A 21,714-nucleotide genomic window follows, 5' to 3' on the forward strand; every position below is an offset into this window, starting at 1 on the left:
TACTGTATTTCCGTTACTTCTACCCAGAAAAAATCCAAGAATTAAAGGTTTAGTGAGTGTTAGATAAACGCCCTAGCAGTGAAAACTGATTGGCGGTGGATAATACATATCTACCTTTTTACTCTTACTGGCAGGATTGTTGACTGTAACAACAATATATTCAACGCTACCAAATCTATGGTTTCTAAGACTATGGTTTCTATTATGGTTTCCAAATTTTTTTCTTTGGATACATTATTCGACTGTTTAGAAACCTTGTCCAGTGTTTACTCAAGTCTTAACGCATTGAAACAAAGCTCATTCATTCTTAGTATCTGGTTTTTTTACAGCATTATTAGGGATTACTTTTTTTTATAAATGCTTTGAAAACGGCCTTTCCATTTTCTTTCCCGTATCTTCTTCTATAAGTCTTTTCGTACCGGCTTTGCTGAAATTGAGCGATATAGTGGTATTATTTTATATGATTATATATATATTAGTATTTTTGTAATTGTAACGGCAATAGCTGGTACCATTTGTTTTAATTGCTCATTCTATTATCTCCTCGATCCGTGCAATTCTCAGTAATTTCCGTCTTGATATTAGAAATGAATTCACAGTTCATAAAATAAAAACACTGCCAGGATTACATTAACAGCGATGTTGTGCTTTATTTGTAAAAATGACTTCAGTCGTTGATCTTAAAATATTTCTATATTTTACAGAACCCCGTCTTTCTGCAGCTGCATTTTTTTCGCTTTTGCCATGATGCCTCATCTTCATTTCACTGTCTATTAATTTCTTTATCAGTAATAATGATTTATCACGTTTTGATTTGTGTCGTTTTTGCCAGCTTTTCAAATTCCATTTGGAGTTTAATTCATCGTCAATCATCATTGATGTCGAAGTATTTTGGATTGAGAAAAAGACGAAATAAATCTTTTTTTTTTGTCGAAGGCATTTTTTCGTCCTCTTATTAGCAGTATTTACAATACCCATTTTTGTTACCTCTTAATGATGGTTCCCATCGTTTCTCGTATGGTTTTTCCCTATTTCCATTTTTCAAGAAGTAGCACTGAATTACTCCGTTGTAATGCATTGCTTCATCGTTGAATTCCATTTCAGTTCACCGTTGTTTTATCTCAGCTTTGATGTTGGCTAGACAATTTCACGCCTGCCACTTCATTCGCGCGCTTTTTCAAACCCATCCAATTATTATTATTATTATTGATCCAATTCTTTGAAAATACGCTACGACTATTTCGTTCACGCATTGGCGCTGTCAATCAATCCAGACATATTATCATAATCATCACGATAGTTAGCTATATCATTCGTTCTTTATTGTCGTAATTATTAATAGCAGTTACATTATTTATTATTGTAAATTATATAATAATATACTATTATTACGACATCACTATGGTCAATATCGTTTTGTTTTGTCGCATTTTGTTTTTCTCGTATATTCGTCTGCTGTTTTACTGCTGCTATTGCCGCCTAGACTATATCTCTGCCGTTCCCTAACTCTGCCTAGCTTGCTTTGCGTACTCATACAATTGTCATAGTATTATTTGTAGGTATATAATGTCATTGTCGTTTAGTCATTTGCCTCCTGCCAGCAGACTTCAGCAAGTACTGTTCGCAAAAAAAAACAACTGCTTATTTTATTGAATCTCCTTTATCGCTAGCTATCTTAGCTTATATATAGTCATCACCGTCGCCGTGTCGTTATTGTTCCTCTTTTGATACAGTTATTTCTATCATTTAAATTAGTAACAATATGACTGATAATATTACGGTAGTATTTAGTTGCTGCATTGTTCATATTCCAGAGTCCAATATTCTCTGATTGCTTTTAAAGGTAGCGCTACACACACTATTACTAGTATCTGACCGCGACTACGTAACTTCCACTCGTATACATTAGCTGTTTCCGTCTTCATCGCGCCGAGCGGCCTCAACAACCTCGCTGCTACGAGGTTCCCAAAAGAGCGGACAAAAATAGCGACGTGCAATCGTCGGGCTCTTTTCAAAGTGTATGTTCGATTTCTACAGAGACGCGGGACGGTGATAGTCCACCGGCGTGCCGCATCCCCAAGCAGAGCACGTCGAGTGCTACAGCTGTGAAAAATTGTCACTCCCAAAAAAAAGAAGAGAAAAACTTGTCTTTCACGCTTTTCTTTTGTTTCACTCACACTAGCATTCTAGCCATATCATTTGCCGTACGTGGTTCATTTTGCTTCAATAGCATCACCATACAAAATGGCTGTTTGGTATAAACACTACATAGCATCATCTATTTTACTGATAATTATAGCATTACAGTATGATCTTATGTCCTTCCTTTTATTACCATCGTGTTTGTCACTATTACAAATAATGATACTACTCTTCGCTTTATGATATACGCAATCGCACCCCTGTAGCTTCAACTTTCCTAATAATAAATAAAGTCATCCATCTCACTTCCATCTAGATCCCTTTCAAATCTCTCCCCGCTTCTGGTGGTCGGAGTAGTCGACAATAGTGCGTTGCTATTACTTGTTACCGCGTTTTGTTCTTGAATGTCTACTTTTTTTTTATATTTTTCTCTCCATTTTTAGTTTCTCGCTCACCAGTGCACGGACTTTCGCTTCAAACGTCTGCGCCCCACATTCTGTAAGGAGCTGCAGATGTTCGTTGCGGGTCCTGATTTAGCGTTATGCCTACTACGGATTCTCCTAGAAAGCCAGCATCATCGTCTCATTTCATGGTAACCACATAAGCCAATCGAATGAGACAGGACTTTGCTGAACGATAAAATAAAGATAAGCAAGGGTAGCTCACGTGACATATATATATATATATATATATATAAATAGGCCTCATACATGATGTTTTGTTCAGGGCAATTGAGGTCTTTTGGGAGTGTTATATGTAGAGATTTCCACCTTTGTCATTCTGTGCATACAAGATCGGTATAAGTGTTTTTCGTCACCTGTTATAGGTACGCATAAACCCTACTCACAATTAATCACGATGGAAGATGCTTTTCGGACTTCTCGTTTGCGCCTATCTGATGTGTTGCCTTTGGTTGGCCGCAAACGCATAGATATATCATCGATTTTGGTTTTTATTCCACTGTACAGCTGCTTTCACTTTGGTTCAACTTGTTTTGTTTGAAAGCGTCGAATAGATCAGTCTGGTGGACCTCTGAGGGGACCTTCACCTTCAAGCGAAACAGGAGCACCCAGCTAAGCTTGTAGGCACACGTAGGCGAAATGTCGACGAGCACCACACGTACCATTTTCGATAATAATAAATGAAAAGTGTGCTCGCCGTCAACAAATGTCCAGGAGGAACGCAAAAAAGCGATCGAATGACAATTTCAAAGGATCATATTCAATAAGAGCACCAAAGGTAGGCTTCACGCACAGGACCTTTACAACAATTCTTCAAACAATAGAAGAAAATGGCAACGGGATGAAATCGGCACAAAGAGATCACGTTATTACAAACAGCAAACGAATGCATGATTAAAAAAAATATGACAACGCAACAGTTTGCCATTATTAGCTACTAGCGAGGACGCTAGGTTACAAGTGGACACGGACATAGCTAGGTAAAAAAAGACGAATGATTGAAATGTTCTTGCAGGCAGCAGATCTCATGAGATCATCTCATTAGTAATAACGATATCAGAAACCGCAAGCAAATCGTTTCTATTCGCCCAAACAAATGCATGCAAAGATTTTTGCATGTCGCAGTGAAAACATAACAAAGATTTATGTGACCCTTTCTAGCAACGCAATTGTACAACTGTTAAGCAAAAAACAATTGCCCCATTCGAGGAAGGATGTCGTCGAATACTCCTCATGTCAACCATCGCCAACGGTTATTTGATGCTGTTCAACTCCCTTTCCATCAACTGTTTTCTATTTATGTATACTGAAAATTGCCCGAATACGGAAATAACCGTAATTTATTCATGCACTTAATCTCGAACCCACTTTTCAACAATGCAGTATATCATATAATATGCTCTGTCAAGCGCATAATGTCCCACAACATAGTCGGCTTTCAGAAAAGTAAGCTTTTGGGGTATACATTAACATCATCGCTATCGTTACGAATCATCTATTACCGACAAAAAGCAAAAATTTAACACCTGATCAGTTTTGCTCAGATTAGCACAGAAGTAGCGAAATAGGTCTTTTAGTTTTGAGACGCTACTTGGGTCAACAGAAAAATTCTTTATACTCGTTTCGTTTCTAATACTACATGTGGTCCTTTCGCAAATATCCATGGCTAAAGGAGTGGCGTACAATACGATCATGGCCCGTAATTACAAGCGGCCACGATCAGTAATACGTTGTTACATCGCAGCCACAACTTACTTCCAGATTACTATCATTTCTATCTTTAAAACAACTCCCACCGTAGACCTTCGGGATTTCTTGTGCACACAAATGCCGTCGACGGAATCGTCGAACAATTTTCAACAAGACCTCCAAGAGACCCTCTTCAGACCGACATCATTATATCACATATACATGATTATTGAGAACAAAGTGGTGCCGAAAGGTGCCAGGAATTCAAGCCAAAGCGACAATGGGGCAGTTATCAGAGGGGCAGAAAATCGTTGGTTTTAGAGCAGTACCGCAGACGCTAGCATTTACATAGCATAGAGTGTGCTAGCATTTACAGGTATTACTAGATCTGAACATGCGGCAGTAAGCGACATTAATGTTTCTGGCTAATCTAACTGATAAAGATATTTAGATAGTATATTCCGACGATATTGTTCGACCGTTTACCTGCCGAGCTGAGAAAATTTTATCGAAGGTAAATGAGCCCTAATATCTACGATTAAACTGTTGTACATTGCTTGGAACGCATGTATCGACGAACATTGGCATAGAACGGGAGACTTTGTTGCTGCATTGTTATTATCATTGTTACTACTATCTAATATTAATGTTATATGTACGTCGCGCAAAGTGGTGATAAGCCTGTGCAGTCATTTCGATATCAACTTTTCTGCTTACAGTGATTATTACACGACAAAGCGTATCGCCGGTATCATCTGCCTTCATCCTATGCCGAAATGCGTACATTTAAGCTTTGGCTCGGGGCTACCAACGCAAAGTAAACCTGAATGCCCCTAAATGGAAGCATTATGGACCACACTGCACAGGCGTACCTGTATCGCCATAATAATGTAAGCTAACATAAGACTAGCCAATTTCGGGCGCGCGTAAGTCGCTAGCGTCACTTGCAAATTGCCCCCAATCAATCGCCGTCCCAAAAAAAGGCCGCATTGGCTACACGGGAATGACTACTGTATAAATATCGTCTTCGTACGGTATCGAAGCAGACGAAGCATATTTTCGAATAGACTTCAATAGCCCTTTCTCTCGTCAGATCTCAGGAGCTTTTTGCCCCTTTTGTAAATGCCCCCTTAGGAAATATCTCTGCAGGTGTCTATCGTATATCGGCTAACGTTACCTTTAAATATGTTATCTATAGAATTGTTACCTCAACGTTCATTACCAGCTATGCACAGACTGGCATTCAATTAAATTAATAATATTATTCATATTTTTTATAATCATAGATTTCAACTAATAGAATTGATTGCAGTGTCGAACTACAGAAGTAATGCACGATTTTCGCTCTTGTCTCTCATTTCGTTGCTAACGAGTGACACTATTAGAAAACAAACAGCCAATTCTTCTCCCGGCTGTTAAACGCAGCTGGTGAGGTGTATGTTCGATTGAATACATATAAAGCTTCATCGTCCTAATGCTTTGTCGGTTCGTATGCGTTGGTGTTTGTTGGCGATCTAATAACAATAAGAGCCGTAGATAAAGTGTCAATAACGGGTCGATGTTAAATTGATCGATGTTGACCGGCACTTGTCTATGTATGCGAAGAGAAGCGATTTGCTTCATATTGTATCCGCTACCAAATAGATGATCTGTTTCGGGGATATATCTGAGCCCAAAAAAAAATACACAGGAGCTTGCCTTTGCAAGAATGAAATGGAAACAAGTAGAAGTAGAGTCTACGACAGAGGACAGTGACACAGAAGATTATCATTTGGAAGAACGGTCGGACTGAACAATACGATAATCCACAGGATGGCTAGTTAAGGCAAATAGCAGTCGGCTGGCTGCACTCGTGATCGGAAAAAGGGCATAAGTGGCCCTTGTGTGTTATTAGAATTCAACTCTATAATCACGACATGACAACATACGGCAAAAATTACTCCCGGTTAATTTTTCATGAACTGCGTCATAACCATTCATTTTAAATAATTACAATCACATTTTTCAGGATACTTTCTGTCACAATCAACACTCATAATAATTTAATTAACATGAACTACTCTCATCAGCAATACTAATAATACATATTGTCATATTAATAATATTATCAATATTAAGCACGCGATAATTATTGAATAATAGTTACCCTATTTTACACGTCGTAGCTATCTGAACAAAAATATCTCTCGAGTTCCTGCAGTTAATAAATATTCCTAAAATAGAAATGATTATAGTAATTATAATAATAACATTCTATTACAGCAATTGAGGATTAATTTACTTATTACATACTGATGTGTACGGGGCACCTAATGGCTCAGATACATCATTTTTTTAGAATAGATTGTGACAATCATGATGACGCTAAAGCTGTCTGCTTCTATTGGTGCGATGTTGAGATGCTACCAGTTTCAAACTATTGGCGCCACTTCCTTTCTTTTTGTTTTGCAACAAGAAAAGCCTGCGCAATTTTAAGAACTTGCCGAATTTCATAAGTTACCGCATTTTTTTTTGCCTCTCTGCTTTCCCTTCGTCTCTTTGAAATGATCGACACGGAGAATGGGATTATTTAGATGGGAAATTATTACACTCTCCCAGTGATACTCAACGGCAATCGCGATCTTGATTACCACCTAGGAGCGCCGATATGGCTATTCTCCTGTCCACGAGTGCGTTTGGTTCGACTATGTGTTCACACGGATACGTGTATATATATATATATATATATATATATAGTTATCAGGCAGCACTGTTGCGTCGGCCATCGGTTTTTCGTAAAATTGTCGCCATCGAGATTTTTAGTGGGACCTCGAATCAAGCACATGACACTTGCGTTCCGGCGTCATTTTGGCGTCCCCAAAAGTATTAATACGGTTGCTGGCGAAAATACAATCCGTCCGATACCGATTCACCGCGTGTTATTAGATGCCTCTGGTGCGGTACGGTTTCGTTTTCATTTAACTCATTACCTCACAGAATTATAATAATTATACTATGTTATTTTATTTTTCCATCCCATCCTATTCATTTACTTTTCTTCCTACACTCAGTTCATTTGCCAGTCGTTAACCTTTCACATCTTAGAGTCCTGCCGAATTTACTCTTTGTGTTAAACGTGCCAATAATCACGTTTTTTTTTTTCATCACGTTTCTACTAATATCATCATCTTAGGCATTGGTGCTTCCCGTCCCATCATCTCAAGTTAGTTCTCCATATCTCGCTTCGCTGCCACCTCATCGCGGACTAGTGACAGTACGTGTCTGCTTCTCGTTGCCTATTTATACCTCCCCGGTATCACTACGTCTGCTACCTATCTATGTTTATTTATGTATATACTCTCTATCATTGCTACCTATCGTCTGCTCTTAGTTGTTTCCTCTGTCTTTTTTACGCCCTCGCTCTTTCTCACTTTCCATCGTACATGGCCATTTTTTAGTTACGCTAAATTCTTCACGGAAATATCATACAACCGTGTGGGCTGTGACGAATTCCTCTCCAGCCGAACTCTGCCACTTTGCTTTACCACGCTTAGTTAGCAGATGTCGGTATATCGATGTGGCTCAAGCTTTATATCTCGTATCTCACCATCCTTCATTCGCTCCTTTTCCCCCCGGCAGTTGTCCATTGTTTTTTTAGTTGTGTTATTCTCTAGCCCCAACTTTGGTCCGATTCACATCCATCGGCATCTCCACCGTCAAATGTGTCCATAATATCGTCTTGGTCGTTGTCCTCTTCATCAGTATCTTCGTCATCATCATCGTCGTCGTCATCGCCGCCACCCCGTCTCCCATAAACATTACGAGTGGAACCGCCGTATGAAGAGTTGATGAGGCGCGCGGATGGTCGATGCTTGAATGCGTGAGGATTCTGAGATCTGGGCATATCCTCAGGGCAGGTGCGAGCTTTTCGGTGCTCAAATACTAACGGGTAGATACGTTCGATTGACTGTTGTACAGCAGACACTGACGGAGCTGCAAACATATCAATGAAAAAGAAACCATATTAAAAATACACTACGAACATGAAAGATAGCCCGCCGAAGATGGTTCACTTTTATATTCATAAAAAAAAAAAGTAAGGATTTTAGAACTTAAAAAAAAAATGTAAATAGTACAACAGTTCCTTCAGTGTCAATCAGTCGAGCGTAAACCTTCGAATTATTAGTCTTTTGCATCAATAGGTCAATTACGAACTCAGTTTGTTTCAATAACACAACACAGCGTGTATGTGGATCAATTATGCTTTGTGGTCCGAATGATGGACGTAAATTAAAGATCGTTTGGCGATTTTCTTAAGACTAATAACATTAACTAAATCCTCAACAGAATTCGAACGGTTGGTCTTAGCCGCGTAAAACCCAAGACGCAACGTCGGTTGAGCAGGTTAATCTCAGTTAAGAATAGCCAGTTCTAACGTAAAGAACTAAACATACATGTACAATTTACATATCAGGTCATTACCCTTTGTGGTATGTTTCATTTTGACAAACAGCTAGCAGCTATAATAATTTATATATATGCGTGCACATCAAAAGTTAGTCAAGATTAAAAAAAAAAAGAAAGACTACCTTACCTGTGACTGTAATACTGCCCGTTGAAAAAATCTTGAGCGTAGCTTTTATATCGCGAATTTTATATGTTACGCCGGGATGAAGCTCAGGTTCGTATCTAAATATCATTCAAGCCAAAGACACAATTAGCAAGTACTTTGAATGATGGCAGTAGCACGGTTCGGTTTATTTTTTCAAAACTTTTCACTCTGGCGTTAGTAATACTTTAAATAAGAATTCAGCTGAAATTTTCAGGATCTAACGGAATCTCTGTTTTGGTAGGGTTGCCACTTGGCTACAACCTAGTACAAGCAGCTATCGAATAACATTACAGTTGGTAAGATGTTTGTCTAATTACATGTTATTTCGCAGTCTAATATTGTATACAGAGTCTACCGGCTAAATCCGAACCGTTTTCAACTGATCGCCAGCGGCGTTACAAGTCTGCTCATCCGAAACCAGCAACACTAAACAAAAGCTCTTTCCAAGGAAGATATAAACAAACCCGCCGACGTGTTGGAAGCGAGTGTACCGTCATTACAGAAAAAAACAGTTGTTATCCAACCTCTTTATATGGACGAACGTCCGGCAAGATACAAATTTATTTTTTACTAAATCATTGTCAGTTTTCATGCAGTTTTCAAAAAAGTGGGGAAGACTGGAAAACCGGAAGATCATCAATAGGGCTTAGATTGAAAAGATTCGAAGAAGTAGAATTACTTGAGAAATCTTTTCTCTTATAAAGAAATGAACGGCCATGTTCGGGAGCAGAGTACCTATCGTCGACTGAGTCATCCAGATAATCCTTACTGGGTAGTCTTTGTAATCTGCTTGCCTTTTTTTTACATCTTTTAGATTTTTCGGGTCTTTTGGCCTGTCATTAGCCGAAAATTTAATCCCGCTAAATTTCTGTGTAGAGCGCACTTGAGCAACACTTAACCGATTTGTCTACAGCAACCGACATGGCTTAGCAAGTGGTCACTGTTAAAAAGGAATGATGTGCAGATTAAAGAAGGAATAGTTAGGGAAAGATTAGTTAATGGATGTATGTTTTAGGTCCAGAATTGCAGATATAATCACGCTGAACGGAATTCACATTGAGCAAATAACACTATCGAGGGTCACACTGAGTAAATTATAGATACAGTTTTAAAAACAATATACTCTGCTGGCTCTTTAGCACAAATCCCACAGTCCTTCTGTTTAATGAGTAACGTCCCAAAAAATAAGCAAAAAAAGAAAATCGTAGCCGCAAAGATTACTCTTCAGAGTGCTAAGATTGTTTTATATTTAGCGTTAGGCGATCTTAACTGTATACTAGTACAGATGACCGAAACAAGGCCATTCGTGTGTACAATATATATTTTCAAAATTGAATAACTTTCGAATTGCTGGTGGCTCATTGCAATACCTAAATTTAATCTCATACATAATAGACTCATTTAATACCTTGGTAATATACATTCTTTATACTTAGGATACGGCAATACTCTTATTCTACAAGATAGATCCGCAGTCGACTACGCGTTGTTATAGATCTAGCTTGAGTAAATTGAGACAACTGAAACAGCATTAACTGTCAGTCTACGTAGACATAAATTCAGCATTACCCGGGTACGTCCGTAAAATTATTAGTCTGAGCAAATCATCTTCAAAAACTGACGTAACTCATTGGAATATGACTAGTACACTAATAACAACACGCAAAAGAGCTTTATTATTTTCACAACCTGCTAGCTTTTCCGTATCCGCGTCATTCGTCTGGTAGATACGAATAAAAACATACGACTCATATACGGAACTAAACGATGTATTTGGGGGGCTTACTGTGCAATGGGTTTGTTGGCCTGTGAGAAAGGCACCAATTTGATGGCGAACGGCATCGTGCACGTGCCAAGCACGTTGACGATCTTGAAATTCTTGAACCTTGCCCGAAAACCCAATTTTTGCAGGACCCTCGCATATCGTCGTGCAGCCATCTTCGAAGTGAACTCACTGAAAAATTCAAATACACAAATACTATTATGTTTTAATTCGAGTCACGATTCAACTATATTACCTTAAATACTCAATTATAAACTCGTAGATAATAATGCGCAACTGATGATCGGAAACGAACGATAACTAGAACTAGAAAACATTGACTGACCACTAAAGAAATTGAGAAAAATCATAAAATTCAATAGTTTGAAGCTCGTCTTTTTGTTTGGCTTTGTAAATTCGCAAACAATGCGTTCGTATTAGAAAAAGTAAGCACGTTTTTTGCAATGAACTATCATCGAAACAAGGACCGAACGGTGTTTTACCTTGTCGCGCCCGTGCACGTGATCTTTCCCGATGACCAGATGCTTGCCGTTGTGTATGGGTTTCGAAGCTTCATCGATACCATCTAAACGGAATACATACGGACAATATTGATCATTATTAGAATTTGCCTCACAAAATAAGATCAAATATGAAATAAATGTGTCCAAAAATAGGCTTCATTTGCAAAGGGATGTCTAGTAACATACTTAATATACGTCATTATACAGAGACTGGTGATTATAAAACGCGACAAACAATTCGACACCTATGTGAGTCAACACTGTGAGGTAATCAATGGTTATTCTTATATTATCAAGATTTAATTTATGTAATTAAGCTGAAATTTCTGAAAAACTCTTGCTCTCGTTATAGACATTAACGCCTGTGCTGCAATGGAAACCAGTCATAAAGATATTAGGAAGCTACGTTTGTACAGCACAGGTAAACTCACGCTTCCTGTGCTATACAAACGTAGCTACGCAGCAAATTAAAATCAGTAAGCCAAGAATGGAAAAATTTCACAAAATCTTAATCTTAAATTAAATCTTTTTTTTTTTATTGAAAACCGTAAAATTGCCTCTGTGAACCTTAGAGGGGACTTGACGAACAGTGAGATCGAATTTCTATTAAAGGAAAAGCCGCTCGGTTCGTGAATTGCTATCAGTGTAGCTGAAACAGATTCGTGAATGTATTAGTTCCTCAGCCAGGAAAAATTTACGTTTTTGAGTTGCGATAAAGTAGCGTAGTGACCTTTAAAAAGCATGTGCTTCAATAAAACAGACCGCTTAAAAAGCGAACGTTGATAGGACGACTGTATGAACTCAGCCCAGCCCAAATGGAAATAACCTATACTCATCGCCTTCCGTTTATTACAAAACTTCTAGTAAGCTACCTGGAAAGTGTAATTTAGCAAGTACCAAAAAACGGCACAGATTAATACAACAGAGTTCTTTCATGATAACATTAATATGGTAAAAAGAATAACAAGATAACAAAAGTCTTAAGAGTACGCGAATGAATGAGCCGCGTTTTTCAGTTAGTTTGGCATTTGGCAAGTGATGTAGTTTTTAATCATTTAAAGCTTAGAAATGTGTATTTTTATGAATGCAAAACAATGCCTTATGGTGGCGTACGAATCACCTTATGTAGTCCGTATCTTCTGTGATCTCTACTTTTATTTGCTAGCAAAAACCCACCACGCTATTGAGGTTCAGCCTGATTAAAATACAGACGAAAGTAATAACACTAGCACTAATCTTTCTAGAGGAACTAAGCCGAACACATCAAAGGGCTCTTACGGATGTGGCACGATAAGGCGAATATCAAATTCTGTACAGGAGGCCATTAACTGAGAAGGAAACGATCGAGTTGCAGAATCGATTTGTGAAGTCAGAGGCAAACCTATGCATTCATACAAGATCAGCCTATCAAGCCGCCGATATATAGGGAAGAGTCCGAAATGAAATGTCGTTAGTTGTTTATTAATTAGCAGAAGATAACTGCCTCTGAGTATAACTCACCGTAATGGACGTATTAATATTTACTATAAATGAAATACTATGCTAACATTTAGTATTGTTGTGCTTTTATACTAATTTTTCAAAGAAACCACGATGCGGGTATTCAGATCGAGGCGCACCGTCGAAGAGAATCACGACCGATCAAACATTAAATTATAAGCACAGCATGCTTACGATTAGGATGCTCAATCCGCTAGAAGTTCCAATGTTATGATTCTCAAGTTTCTACAGACATGTTTACTGCTTTGAATTCATTCGCCGATCCTAAGAGCACTGAAGCATCTTTGACTTCATTACCCATAATAGAGATTAAGTAAATTTTCCGACAAATGTACCAATTTTCTAAATGTATCATACTTTAAATGCATCGTGTTTCGAAAGGACTTAAACGCTGCGTCCTGTTGCCCAACGCTAGATGTTATCATGATTATTTAAAAACAACCCAATCTCGTACCCTTCATCGTTGCTTATATCGCTTGTTCAGGAGCGAGCGAGATCACACTCTTGCCTCGTTTCGTAGAAGATGCTGTAGCGCTTAGCTGCTAAAAGGATTTACTATTTCAAGATAGTGCGCACATAGAAAATGGCTGACACGGACAGAGGACGAACTGTGCAAGAACCAGCTATTGCAGATGGCAGAGGCATTTCTGTTGGGGAGGCAGATGGTGTCCTTGGAATGAGCAGAACCCTGTTGCAAAAACTGCTTCAGGTTGGGGAAAAGCTTCAGCTGCTGGTGCTCCAAATGAGTTTGCTACAACATACGTTTACTCGGGTCGTTTGACACATTAAGAGGCTACATCAGCAGCATATTTTGTTACATGTGCAAGGATCATGTAAAATTGTACCATAAGACGAAACTATTGCGTATGTTTTTGTTAAGTGACTGAATATACATGAACCGGAAGATTGGTACCGTGGCCAGCGTGCCAGGAAAGAACGAATAATGGTTTTTTTAGTACGGCATGGTCAGCTTTTTTTTGCAAAAAATCGAAAATGTGCCCATTGCACGCACAATGAGCTTTAATAATAAATCAATCGAAATTTCCGTGACGATTCTAATGGAATCATACAATTTTACGCTTTTAGATACCTATTAGGCGAGAAGTCCCTTGTTACGCTAATGGACCACTTAAAACTAACGCCTTTTAAAAAAAGAAGCTAGTTGCTCAGAGGCCATTATATAAATGCGGAATCCTCGTTCGCAATATTCGCCAAAAGAAAGCAGGTCTGCCGTGCTTTGTCTTCTCTTGGTGCACGCATTGGGAGCCAAGGTTCTGAAACCTGCTCACATGGGTCACAAAGGAAGTGCTTCGAGATTGTCTTCAGCATTTTATCCGACCATTTGCCATTGCCTAAAGAAGCCGTACTTACTTAATCATTTATAAACCCGAGACTCACATGTGCTTGAGTGTGGTCACGCAGACTCTACAACACGGTACTCACATCATAACACTTTTCCAGACTACTTGGAGAAGCTATAACCCCCAGACATGACGGCTTTGGGCCATGCAAAGGTCGACTTCGTGCAGTTCAACAGAACTTCGTTACTACTTACGGTAGAAGGATGACAATCAATAACATAGTGGCAAAAAGTACACACGAGGAATTGTTTACGACAGCAAATACTGCTAGAAGACTTTTAAAGACAAGTATCTTTCCGCTGAACAAAAACATTCACAAAGATGACGCTCTTCCGTCAGTGGCGGAGGCTGATATGTAGACGGAGCTGCGGAACGATTATAGAGTATTATTCTAGCGGGACAGCCATTGATACTAGGAAACGGGAGCTCCGATGTGGGCAGCTATGTTACCTATTACCGCCCTATCGCAACGAGCAAGAGGCAAGGCCGGTAGATCATCCCTTATCCTCACAAAACAACATAAGCAGCTCCATTTTCGAAAATATAGGATCACTCGCTTCAGCTGTTTCACAGAACCAGTTACGTTCAACTATATTATTTAGATAAATGTGTTGGTCACTTGTGTGTCAACATCTGTTCTCTTTATAAGGAAAACTATACCTGAAGTGTTGAAAAAATTTCCAATTAGAAATACAAGAGCGGTATTTGACGGCTTCGATAGGTTTAATTAGCTTCTTCGCATAGAGCAATCGCTGGCTCACATAGCCCCATTTCTGACCTATATAGCCTCAGCAGCTGGCGCTATATAAGCTGAGGGCATTGGCGTCTCTAATTGACTATTTCTTCTTAGTAACGATTTATTTTCGTTCTGGCCACGAAATAGGAAAGTCTTCGGTAAATACATTGGTATAATTTTATTCTTTATGACAGTGATTTTTCTCAACGATAGCGCTTAGTAAATTTTGACCTTTATAGCCCCTTCCTTCCCTATAAGAAACAAAGCATTGTTACTTTTTACGTTTTATTTCAGAGTTACTGCTCCTTGATGTGGCATTACTATGCTTAAGAGTGGAGCAACGATTCCTTATAAATTAAAGAAACCTCCGTAGCTTCGTATCTGAAATAATTGATCTATAAAGTGGGGTGCATAAAATCTAAAACGTTTAGGAGTTTCAATGAAACCGTTTAGATACGTACATGTATTAGAAGTGATCGGTTCAGTCATCACCCTTACCCACGTTCTCTGTTGGACTCGATTTTCTATCAAGTAAGTTTTCTGCACGCTTAGGGTATTTTTTTTGTGAAACTTGAAAATGCGACAACAACATAAAACAAGATTTATTAGAGATTTTTAGCTCTTTTGTCTGTTTGTGAGCGTGAATTAACAACGCGAACGCTGTGTGCAAACCGCATCGGTACGGTGTCACAACGGGGTTTATTTTGCAGCACTATTCAGAAACCGAACAGGCTACTAATGGCAGCCCCATGAACCTTGATAAGCCATGATCGCTCTGCGTTGGGTCTTCTATTACGATTAGTTAAGTCAAGGTTGAACCAGTCTGATAAACCGTGAGAGGTGATATTTCGTCTTAATATATAACGTCCATATTGTATGTGATCCATATTTGGAAATGGGCTACAAAAATAGTAAATACCTAATAATAATATGCATTGATAATACGTATAAAATTAATCTGTAAACCAATCCAAGACAATTGAGGCATCCTTCAATAAACACAAGCCAGCATTTCCAGCAAGCACGTACTCAAACCTTCTCGATAGTGGATACTTCTGTAATTTGCCAATGTATTCGAATGTCATATAAACGAGAAACATTTATTTGTATAAATCAATGGTAGTAATTGCAAATAATACACGCTTCGTGTAAGGGAGCCGTTGCTGCACTGTAATTTAAAAGGTTACAGGGAAACTACTTGGACAAATCAGGCTTTAGGGAGTTGTGCCTACAAACAATCTTGACATCTCAGAACCTAAATAAATATTGGGACTGATGTCTTCATTAGATAAATACTGAGATAGCGGTTAGCAAACACCACCTAAAAGGACAATGGCGTACCTTCTTTCCATCTCGACCCTGTCCTTAGCTTAATTCGTGAATGTGGAAAATATAAAGATGAACTAAAGCATAAATCGACCACACTCACGTGGATGGGTGTAAATGAAAAGTGCGAATACAACAACTATCGCACGGCTCATCATTCCATTTGGATATTCTAATTCTATATGTATATTCTTTCAAGCCTTTGTAGGTTAGATAAAAGCATAAAATTTAAGTATGGTTTAATTATAACAATGGTGATATGGATTCTATGAGTTGTTATCACCATAGTTATATTTTTAAATCCCTCTGGATGCTAAATATAAACAAAATCATCATAAACAAAACGTTTATTGCGCGCACTAACAAACACAAAAAAAAAGCACAGGCAAGATGCGAGGCATCATAGGCGAAAACTTTCTGTGAGACGTCAAACTGCTCATATTGTTTACTTCGGATCAATGTCATGCCTTCCATACATGACACCACGTACGACACGACCTTAGCCGCTCATCATATCAATTCATCAGCGTTGTCCTAAAATTCAAGAAAGGTCGAACTGTTTCAAAAATTTCAAAAGACTCACTAAAAACGAAGACCCGCCACTAGCGCCACCTGCTAATCGTATGGGTCAACCCAGATAAGCTACGAGATGCAATTATCGAAGCCAGAGTGTTTAGCTATGTCGAACCAAGCTCGGTCGTTGGCTCTGAGCACTTCTAACCAACACTCCGGTTAGTGTCTGCACACATGTAGGGTGTACGATGTTTTTTTTTTGCTAGAACAAGCCCGGTAATATGAGGTATAATGCACGCAGGCACCGCGAACTTTCAAGATAAATGAAGAGGCAAGCCACTCACAAATATGAAAAAAAGTTAGAGCCTAAAAATAGCTGTAGATTCTATAGGAGTAGCCCATTTATTGCCGCTTACGCCAATACTTCGGTATTACGGAAACCTCACGTATAATAAAGTCATATTATACCGTCGAAAAAATTCTGAACATACAGCACGTAATGGGCGCCGAGCATCAATGCACTGATGTATGGTTATTATCCCACCGAAGAACAGCGCCGGTATGGAATTGGCCAAAGTTATCGTAAGGCATATGCCGACAGTGACGAACTAGTGATTTTCGTAGTAATAGCGTTTCATGCAGCGGCACGCATCGAAAGGTCAATGCTCGTTTGCCTCTTACGATAAGGCTATATGTGAATGAATGTTTGTGTGCGTCTATGCGCGAAACACCCGCGGACGGTCGCCGAAGAGCCATGAGATTGTGGACACGCGTTCTACAGTCTCGAGTGAATGTGGTATGAGGCGAAAATAGGGTATTATTTGTTTACAAAGAAGAAGCACAGCGTCAAGTCTCATAATGATTCCCTGCTGAATATCTCCGCGAACGGTGGGGGTTATCAGCATTGTTGTTAGTTAGCTTGAGGAGGCGTCGTGTTTGACAATCAGAAGAAACACTGGAAAAAAACAAGAAACGCTCTATCAATTGCTATTACAATCGGCATGGTTTCGAGTTAACTGGGCTTCTGAGGTAAAATGAATTGTTAATACTCCGACGACAGGAAGAGAATAGTTCTCACTAAATTAAACTGGAACACCAGCTAAATCTCCTTAACGTGTTTCGGGTTGCGATTTTTGACTCGATATTTGACTTAAGATTACCTTGCGCCACCATGTTGTCCGGTCAGTGTATGCACGTTTCACAATAATTAAATCATCTATTCTTTTAGATGTTATGAACACCTCGGTCCCTAAGGCTTGAGCGCATAGCTACCAGATCCTTACTAAAGAATTCCTCGCACATAGTTCTGTATTTTGCATCCATATGTTCCGTCTCAGAAACTAAAAACTAATTTTATTTTCGTTTAGGTGGAACCCTCAGTCTTTAATTTCTTTTTACATAATTTTTTTCTTTTTTTTTATAGATCTAGCGTATTAAATGTATCTTGTTACGAAAACATACTGATATACCCAAGAAAATGTGTTTCCATTACAACAAAATAAAAACGCATTCAATAACGGCCAAGCTAGCGTTCGTCTATGAGTTGGGCTTGTCCCCTACTGTTCAGCTACAAAGTCGCCGTTAACTGACCTTTTGAGGGAAACCCGAACCAGCCGAAATCATAAACTTTCAATCCGGCAAGAATCTACAATTGTGTTGGGTCTCAGCTATTTAGCTTTTCGGCGATTTTCGCAAACAATGGCAACACGTTATTGGTTAATACCGTAAGCTTTCACGTTCCTTTTAATTCTGGAAACAGGCATAGCACCCCCCCCCCCCCGCCGTAGAGAGGTGTGTGCCCCGGCTGAAGGACACGTGACATAATTTGGTGAAAAAAAGTTGGTCGTCGTTTTACTTCGAAACATCCTTCTTTGTTAACGTAACACAGACCATATTTTGAAAACCGGTGTTAAATCCAGTTACAATTTAGCGGCGGAGAAACACCCAAGTCAATTCAAAAAACGATTTACCTATTACGACAAGGCAGCAATAAATCTGAAAAAAAATATAAAGTTTGTCCATTTCTCGTCAAAGTTCGAACCTCAAATCCAAAATTTCGTCGTTGGATGTATCATATTTAGACACTATTTTTACTCCAAACCTAAGCACTGATCGGCGGCCTTTGCTGCGGTGTTTGTTTCTCTAATCGTTACCCCCTGTGTTTGCCTGACTTCCTACTCCATATTGCTTCACCACCTCAACTCTCCTTGGATTTTCATTAGTATGAAGCAGTCATGTCTGTTCAACGAATTCCTGTTACTTCTCAGTTAGTATCAAGTGTAGAGCTCGAATGGGCATAAATTTGTGGGGCGTATAATGATATTTCAAAGAACACTTAAATGTCCCGTGCAAATGATATCCCAAAAATTTGTAATAATTAAATAACAAATTTGCAAGTACAACATCGTATGAGTTGGCCTATTCCCACCCAGATTAAAATCGAAAACTTTCTGGTTCCAAGTGCCAAGCACTATTGTCTGCTTTAGAGTAAACAGTGTATGGCTACGATTTCAATGGCTGCCCCTTAATCATTACACTTTAGTCCTCAGTGGAACTTCAAATGCGGTACTCTATCGCCATTTTGCAGGACATTTCTTCTGAAAGAGCGCCATTGCATATATATATATATATATATAATCGCTAATTCAACCTTATAGAGGTCTCGTGCGCAAAGGTGGATGACTTTTTTCATGGTATCGCTTATAGTACGAGCCGTTCCTAAACTCCGCACATGTGACGCTGGATCGTCCGTAGGCAAGCTGGCAGTCGATTAAAGAAAGATCCCTCGAATAGGAGTTCCTTGTGCCTGCATCTAGACAAACTGTGGATAAATACATGTGGACATAGCACTAGCAGACAACAGAAAGCCCATTTATTATCTCGGCTGCCAACAGGCATCTAGAAAAATTAGTTGCCTCAGCTATTACCAATACTGTCATCGTAATCATTATGTCAAGGAAGCTTCCAAAAACAATCTCGTATTATGACTATTATAACGACTATGATAATGAACGCAGCAACTGATCAACATGCTGCCATGACAAACGTGCCATGGTTTTGCGTGCACCTAATCTGAAGTAACAGAGATAGCGAATCAGCATCGAGTAAGTGACTAACTGAACACAGCGGACTGCTGTAACCGTTAGATAGCTGTTCAAAGGACTTTTACTAGCGACACCACCACTGTTGCGACGATAACAACAACATCAAGTGGCGCACACAGCATTGCCATTGAGAACTGGCTAAGTGTGCGGCCGAACAGTATCATCGAACTACTACAACAGAAGCATTGGATCAGACCAGACTCGGCCCGACCACACCCGATAAACAGGCGGCAAGCAAAGAGCAACGTTGTAATAAAGCTACTTATTCGGTTAGGTGCTATTTTAATCGTTTGATGTTGACCCTGATACTGCTGCTAGTGTGAAAGAGGAGAAGCAGAGACGGACAGCAGATACTTGCGGTTCCGATTTTGCTTTTGCTGCTTGCATAGCCCTTGTTCATCTCTGCTTGTCTGAGTCGATGAACCCATGATAGCAGCTTGCAATGGAACAAGACGCTAGTATAGACGCAGGGGAGCGCACGACAAAAGACAAGATGGGGTTAGCTCAGGGCAACTGTGAGTAAGTGAGCTCCGCGATCAACAAGCAAGACAGCAGAATAACAGCGGTAACAACAATGGCCGATGGATATCAAAGCAGCTCTAATTGAAGACTGTTTTGCTTTTTGACCTAATCCTTGTAGAAGAAATAATAGGAATAGCGGCTGTTATTGACAGATAGACTCACCATAACGGTAACGTTGATGACTGTGGCTTTGGTGACTTAATTTGACTTCCAACAGGACCAATTGCAAGTTGTTTGCGTTGGAAGAGATGGCCTAATACACATTCCAGCTGACCAAGTAACCGACGAAGGCATCACGAGCCCTAGGCACCTAGGCTGGACTGAATAGCGGCGGCTAAAGACGTCCAGAAATGACCCAGAGTACGCCGCAAATAAATATTACATATATAGAAGACATTTATGCTATAACGATATGTAAGTTGCAAAATGTTTGAGAGGAAGCTGACTTGTGGCGTACCAAGCGTGCATTATGTATACGCGATTCGGAAGAAATAAACAGCCGTAAACATTCACGAAATCGGGTCAAAATATCTTCACGCGATTTGTGCACAGATGCATGGCTGCACGATTTGCAGTTGTAGTTTTATCTGGAATATTTATAACTGGAGCGCGATGTCGGGTTCACACGCTCTCAAACAGGTTTACGACTTTGTTGATACTGTGACATCTGAAATCAAATTTTATTGTACTAACAGATAACCCTTTAATTAGGCTTGTTAGGTTCGCTTGAACTCCCTTGATGTCTCAGCTATTATCCTTTTTGAGAAAAAAAAAAACGAAGGGTCAATACCGACTTGTCCATTAAAAAACACCGTGTAGTCTACCCAACTAAGGTCAAATCAAGGGGGATTTTCGTCTACACACCTTCTGTCTGCATATTTACGTACACATACAAGCGAGCTTTCCATGCCCTAAACATGACAACTGGTCAGGAAGTATACCCTACTATTTACTTTGAGAAGCCATAGACAGAGAAATTACATATGGATACGCGAATTGTAGGCACATGGTTATCGAGAAGCTGTCAGAGAGCTGGGATAAGCGTCTCAAAGGAGTTAAGTCAATCTAGCCCGACTAGTGCAAAAGTCGTTTAATCTCAAAATATATTGGATTGATTTATAACAGCGTAAGAGAACAAGCAAAATAGTCAACGCCTTCTGTTGAATCAAGAGCCATGTGGAGAAATTCGCATCAGTTTGTTTTACATGTCTGCAGTCGGAGCAGTACAATGAAAAGGGTTTGCGCGTAAATCAAGCAATTCATAGATTCCTCCAGCTAATTGTAGTTGTTCACAGATATTCTCGCTGCTATATCATTAAAACGCTTAGACTTTTCGGAGCTTTTCAGTAAATCTGTTTCTGAATAGAGACCGTGGATCCACAATAATGTCGGCTCATTTTATCGATGCCCTTTCTACGGCGAATTAACCGCACAGAGATTTCCAAGAATTGGTGCAGGATGCATATTTGAGTAATTTTTAACA

The 21,714-nt window shown here is 39.3% G+C and overlaps 1 protein-coding gene across 10 annotated transcripts in view; it reads right to left on the reverse strand.

The window, feature by feature from the left end:
• Positions 1-625: 625 nt before the first annotated feature.
• The window catches only part of LOC111250235 (uncharacterized), a 28,470-nt gene continuing 7,381 nt past the window's right edge, over positions 626-21,714 (reverse strand). For all 10 annotated transcript variants that reach the window (XM_022805143.2, XM_086985972.1, XM_022805142.2 and 7 more), the window contains exons 3-6: positions 11,149-11,231; positions 10,670-10,837; positions 8,866-8,960; positions 626-8,264 (exon numbers count right to left, since the gene is read on the reverse strand). In XM_022805143.2, the coding sequence (XP_022660878.1) occupies positions 7,942-8,264; positions 8,866-8,960; positions 10,670-10,837; positions 11,149-11,231 (669 nt within the window). In that variant the 3' untranslated portion in view covers positions 626-7,941. The remainder of the gene's footprint in view (positions 8,265-8,865; positions 8,961-10,669; positions 10,838-11,148; positions 11,232-21,714) is intronic.

The sequence above is a fragment of the Varroa destructor genome, unplaced genomic scaffold (assembly GCF_002443255.2).
Source record: "Varroa destructor unplaced genomic scaffold, Vdes_3.0 BEIS01000004.1, whole genome shotgun sequence".
Lineage (NCBI taxonomy): Eukaryota > Metazoa > Arthropoda > Arachnida > Mesostigmata > Varroidae > Varroa > Varroa destructor.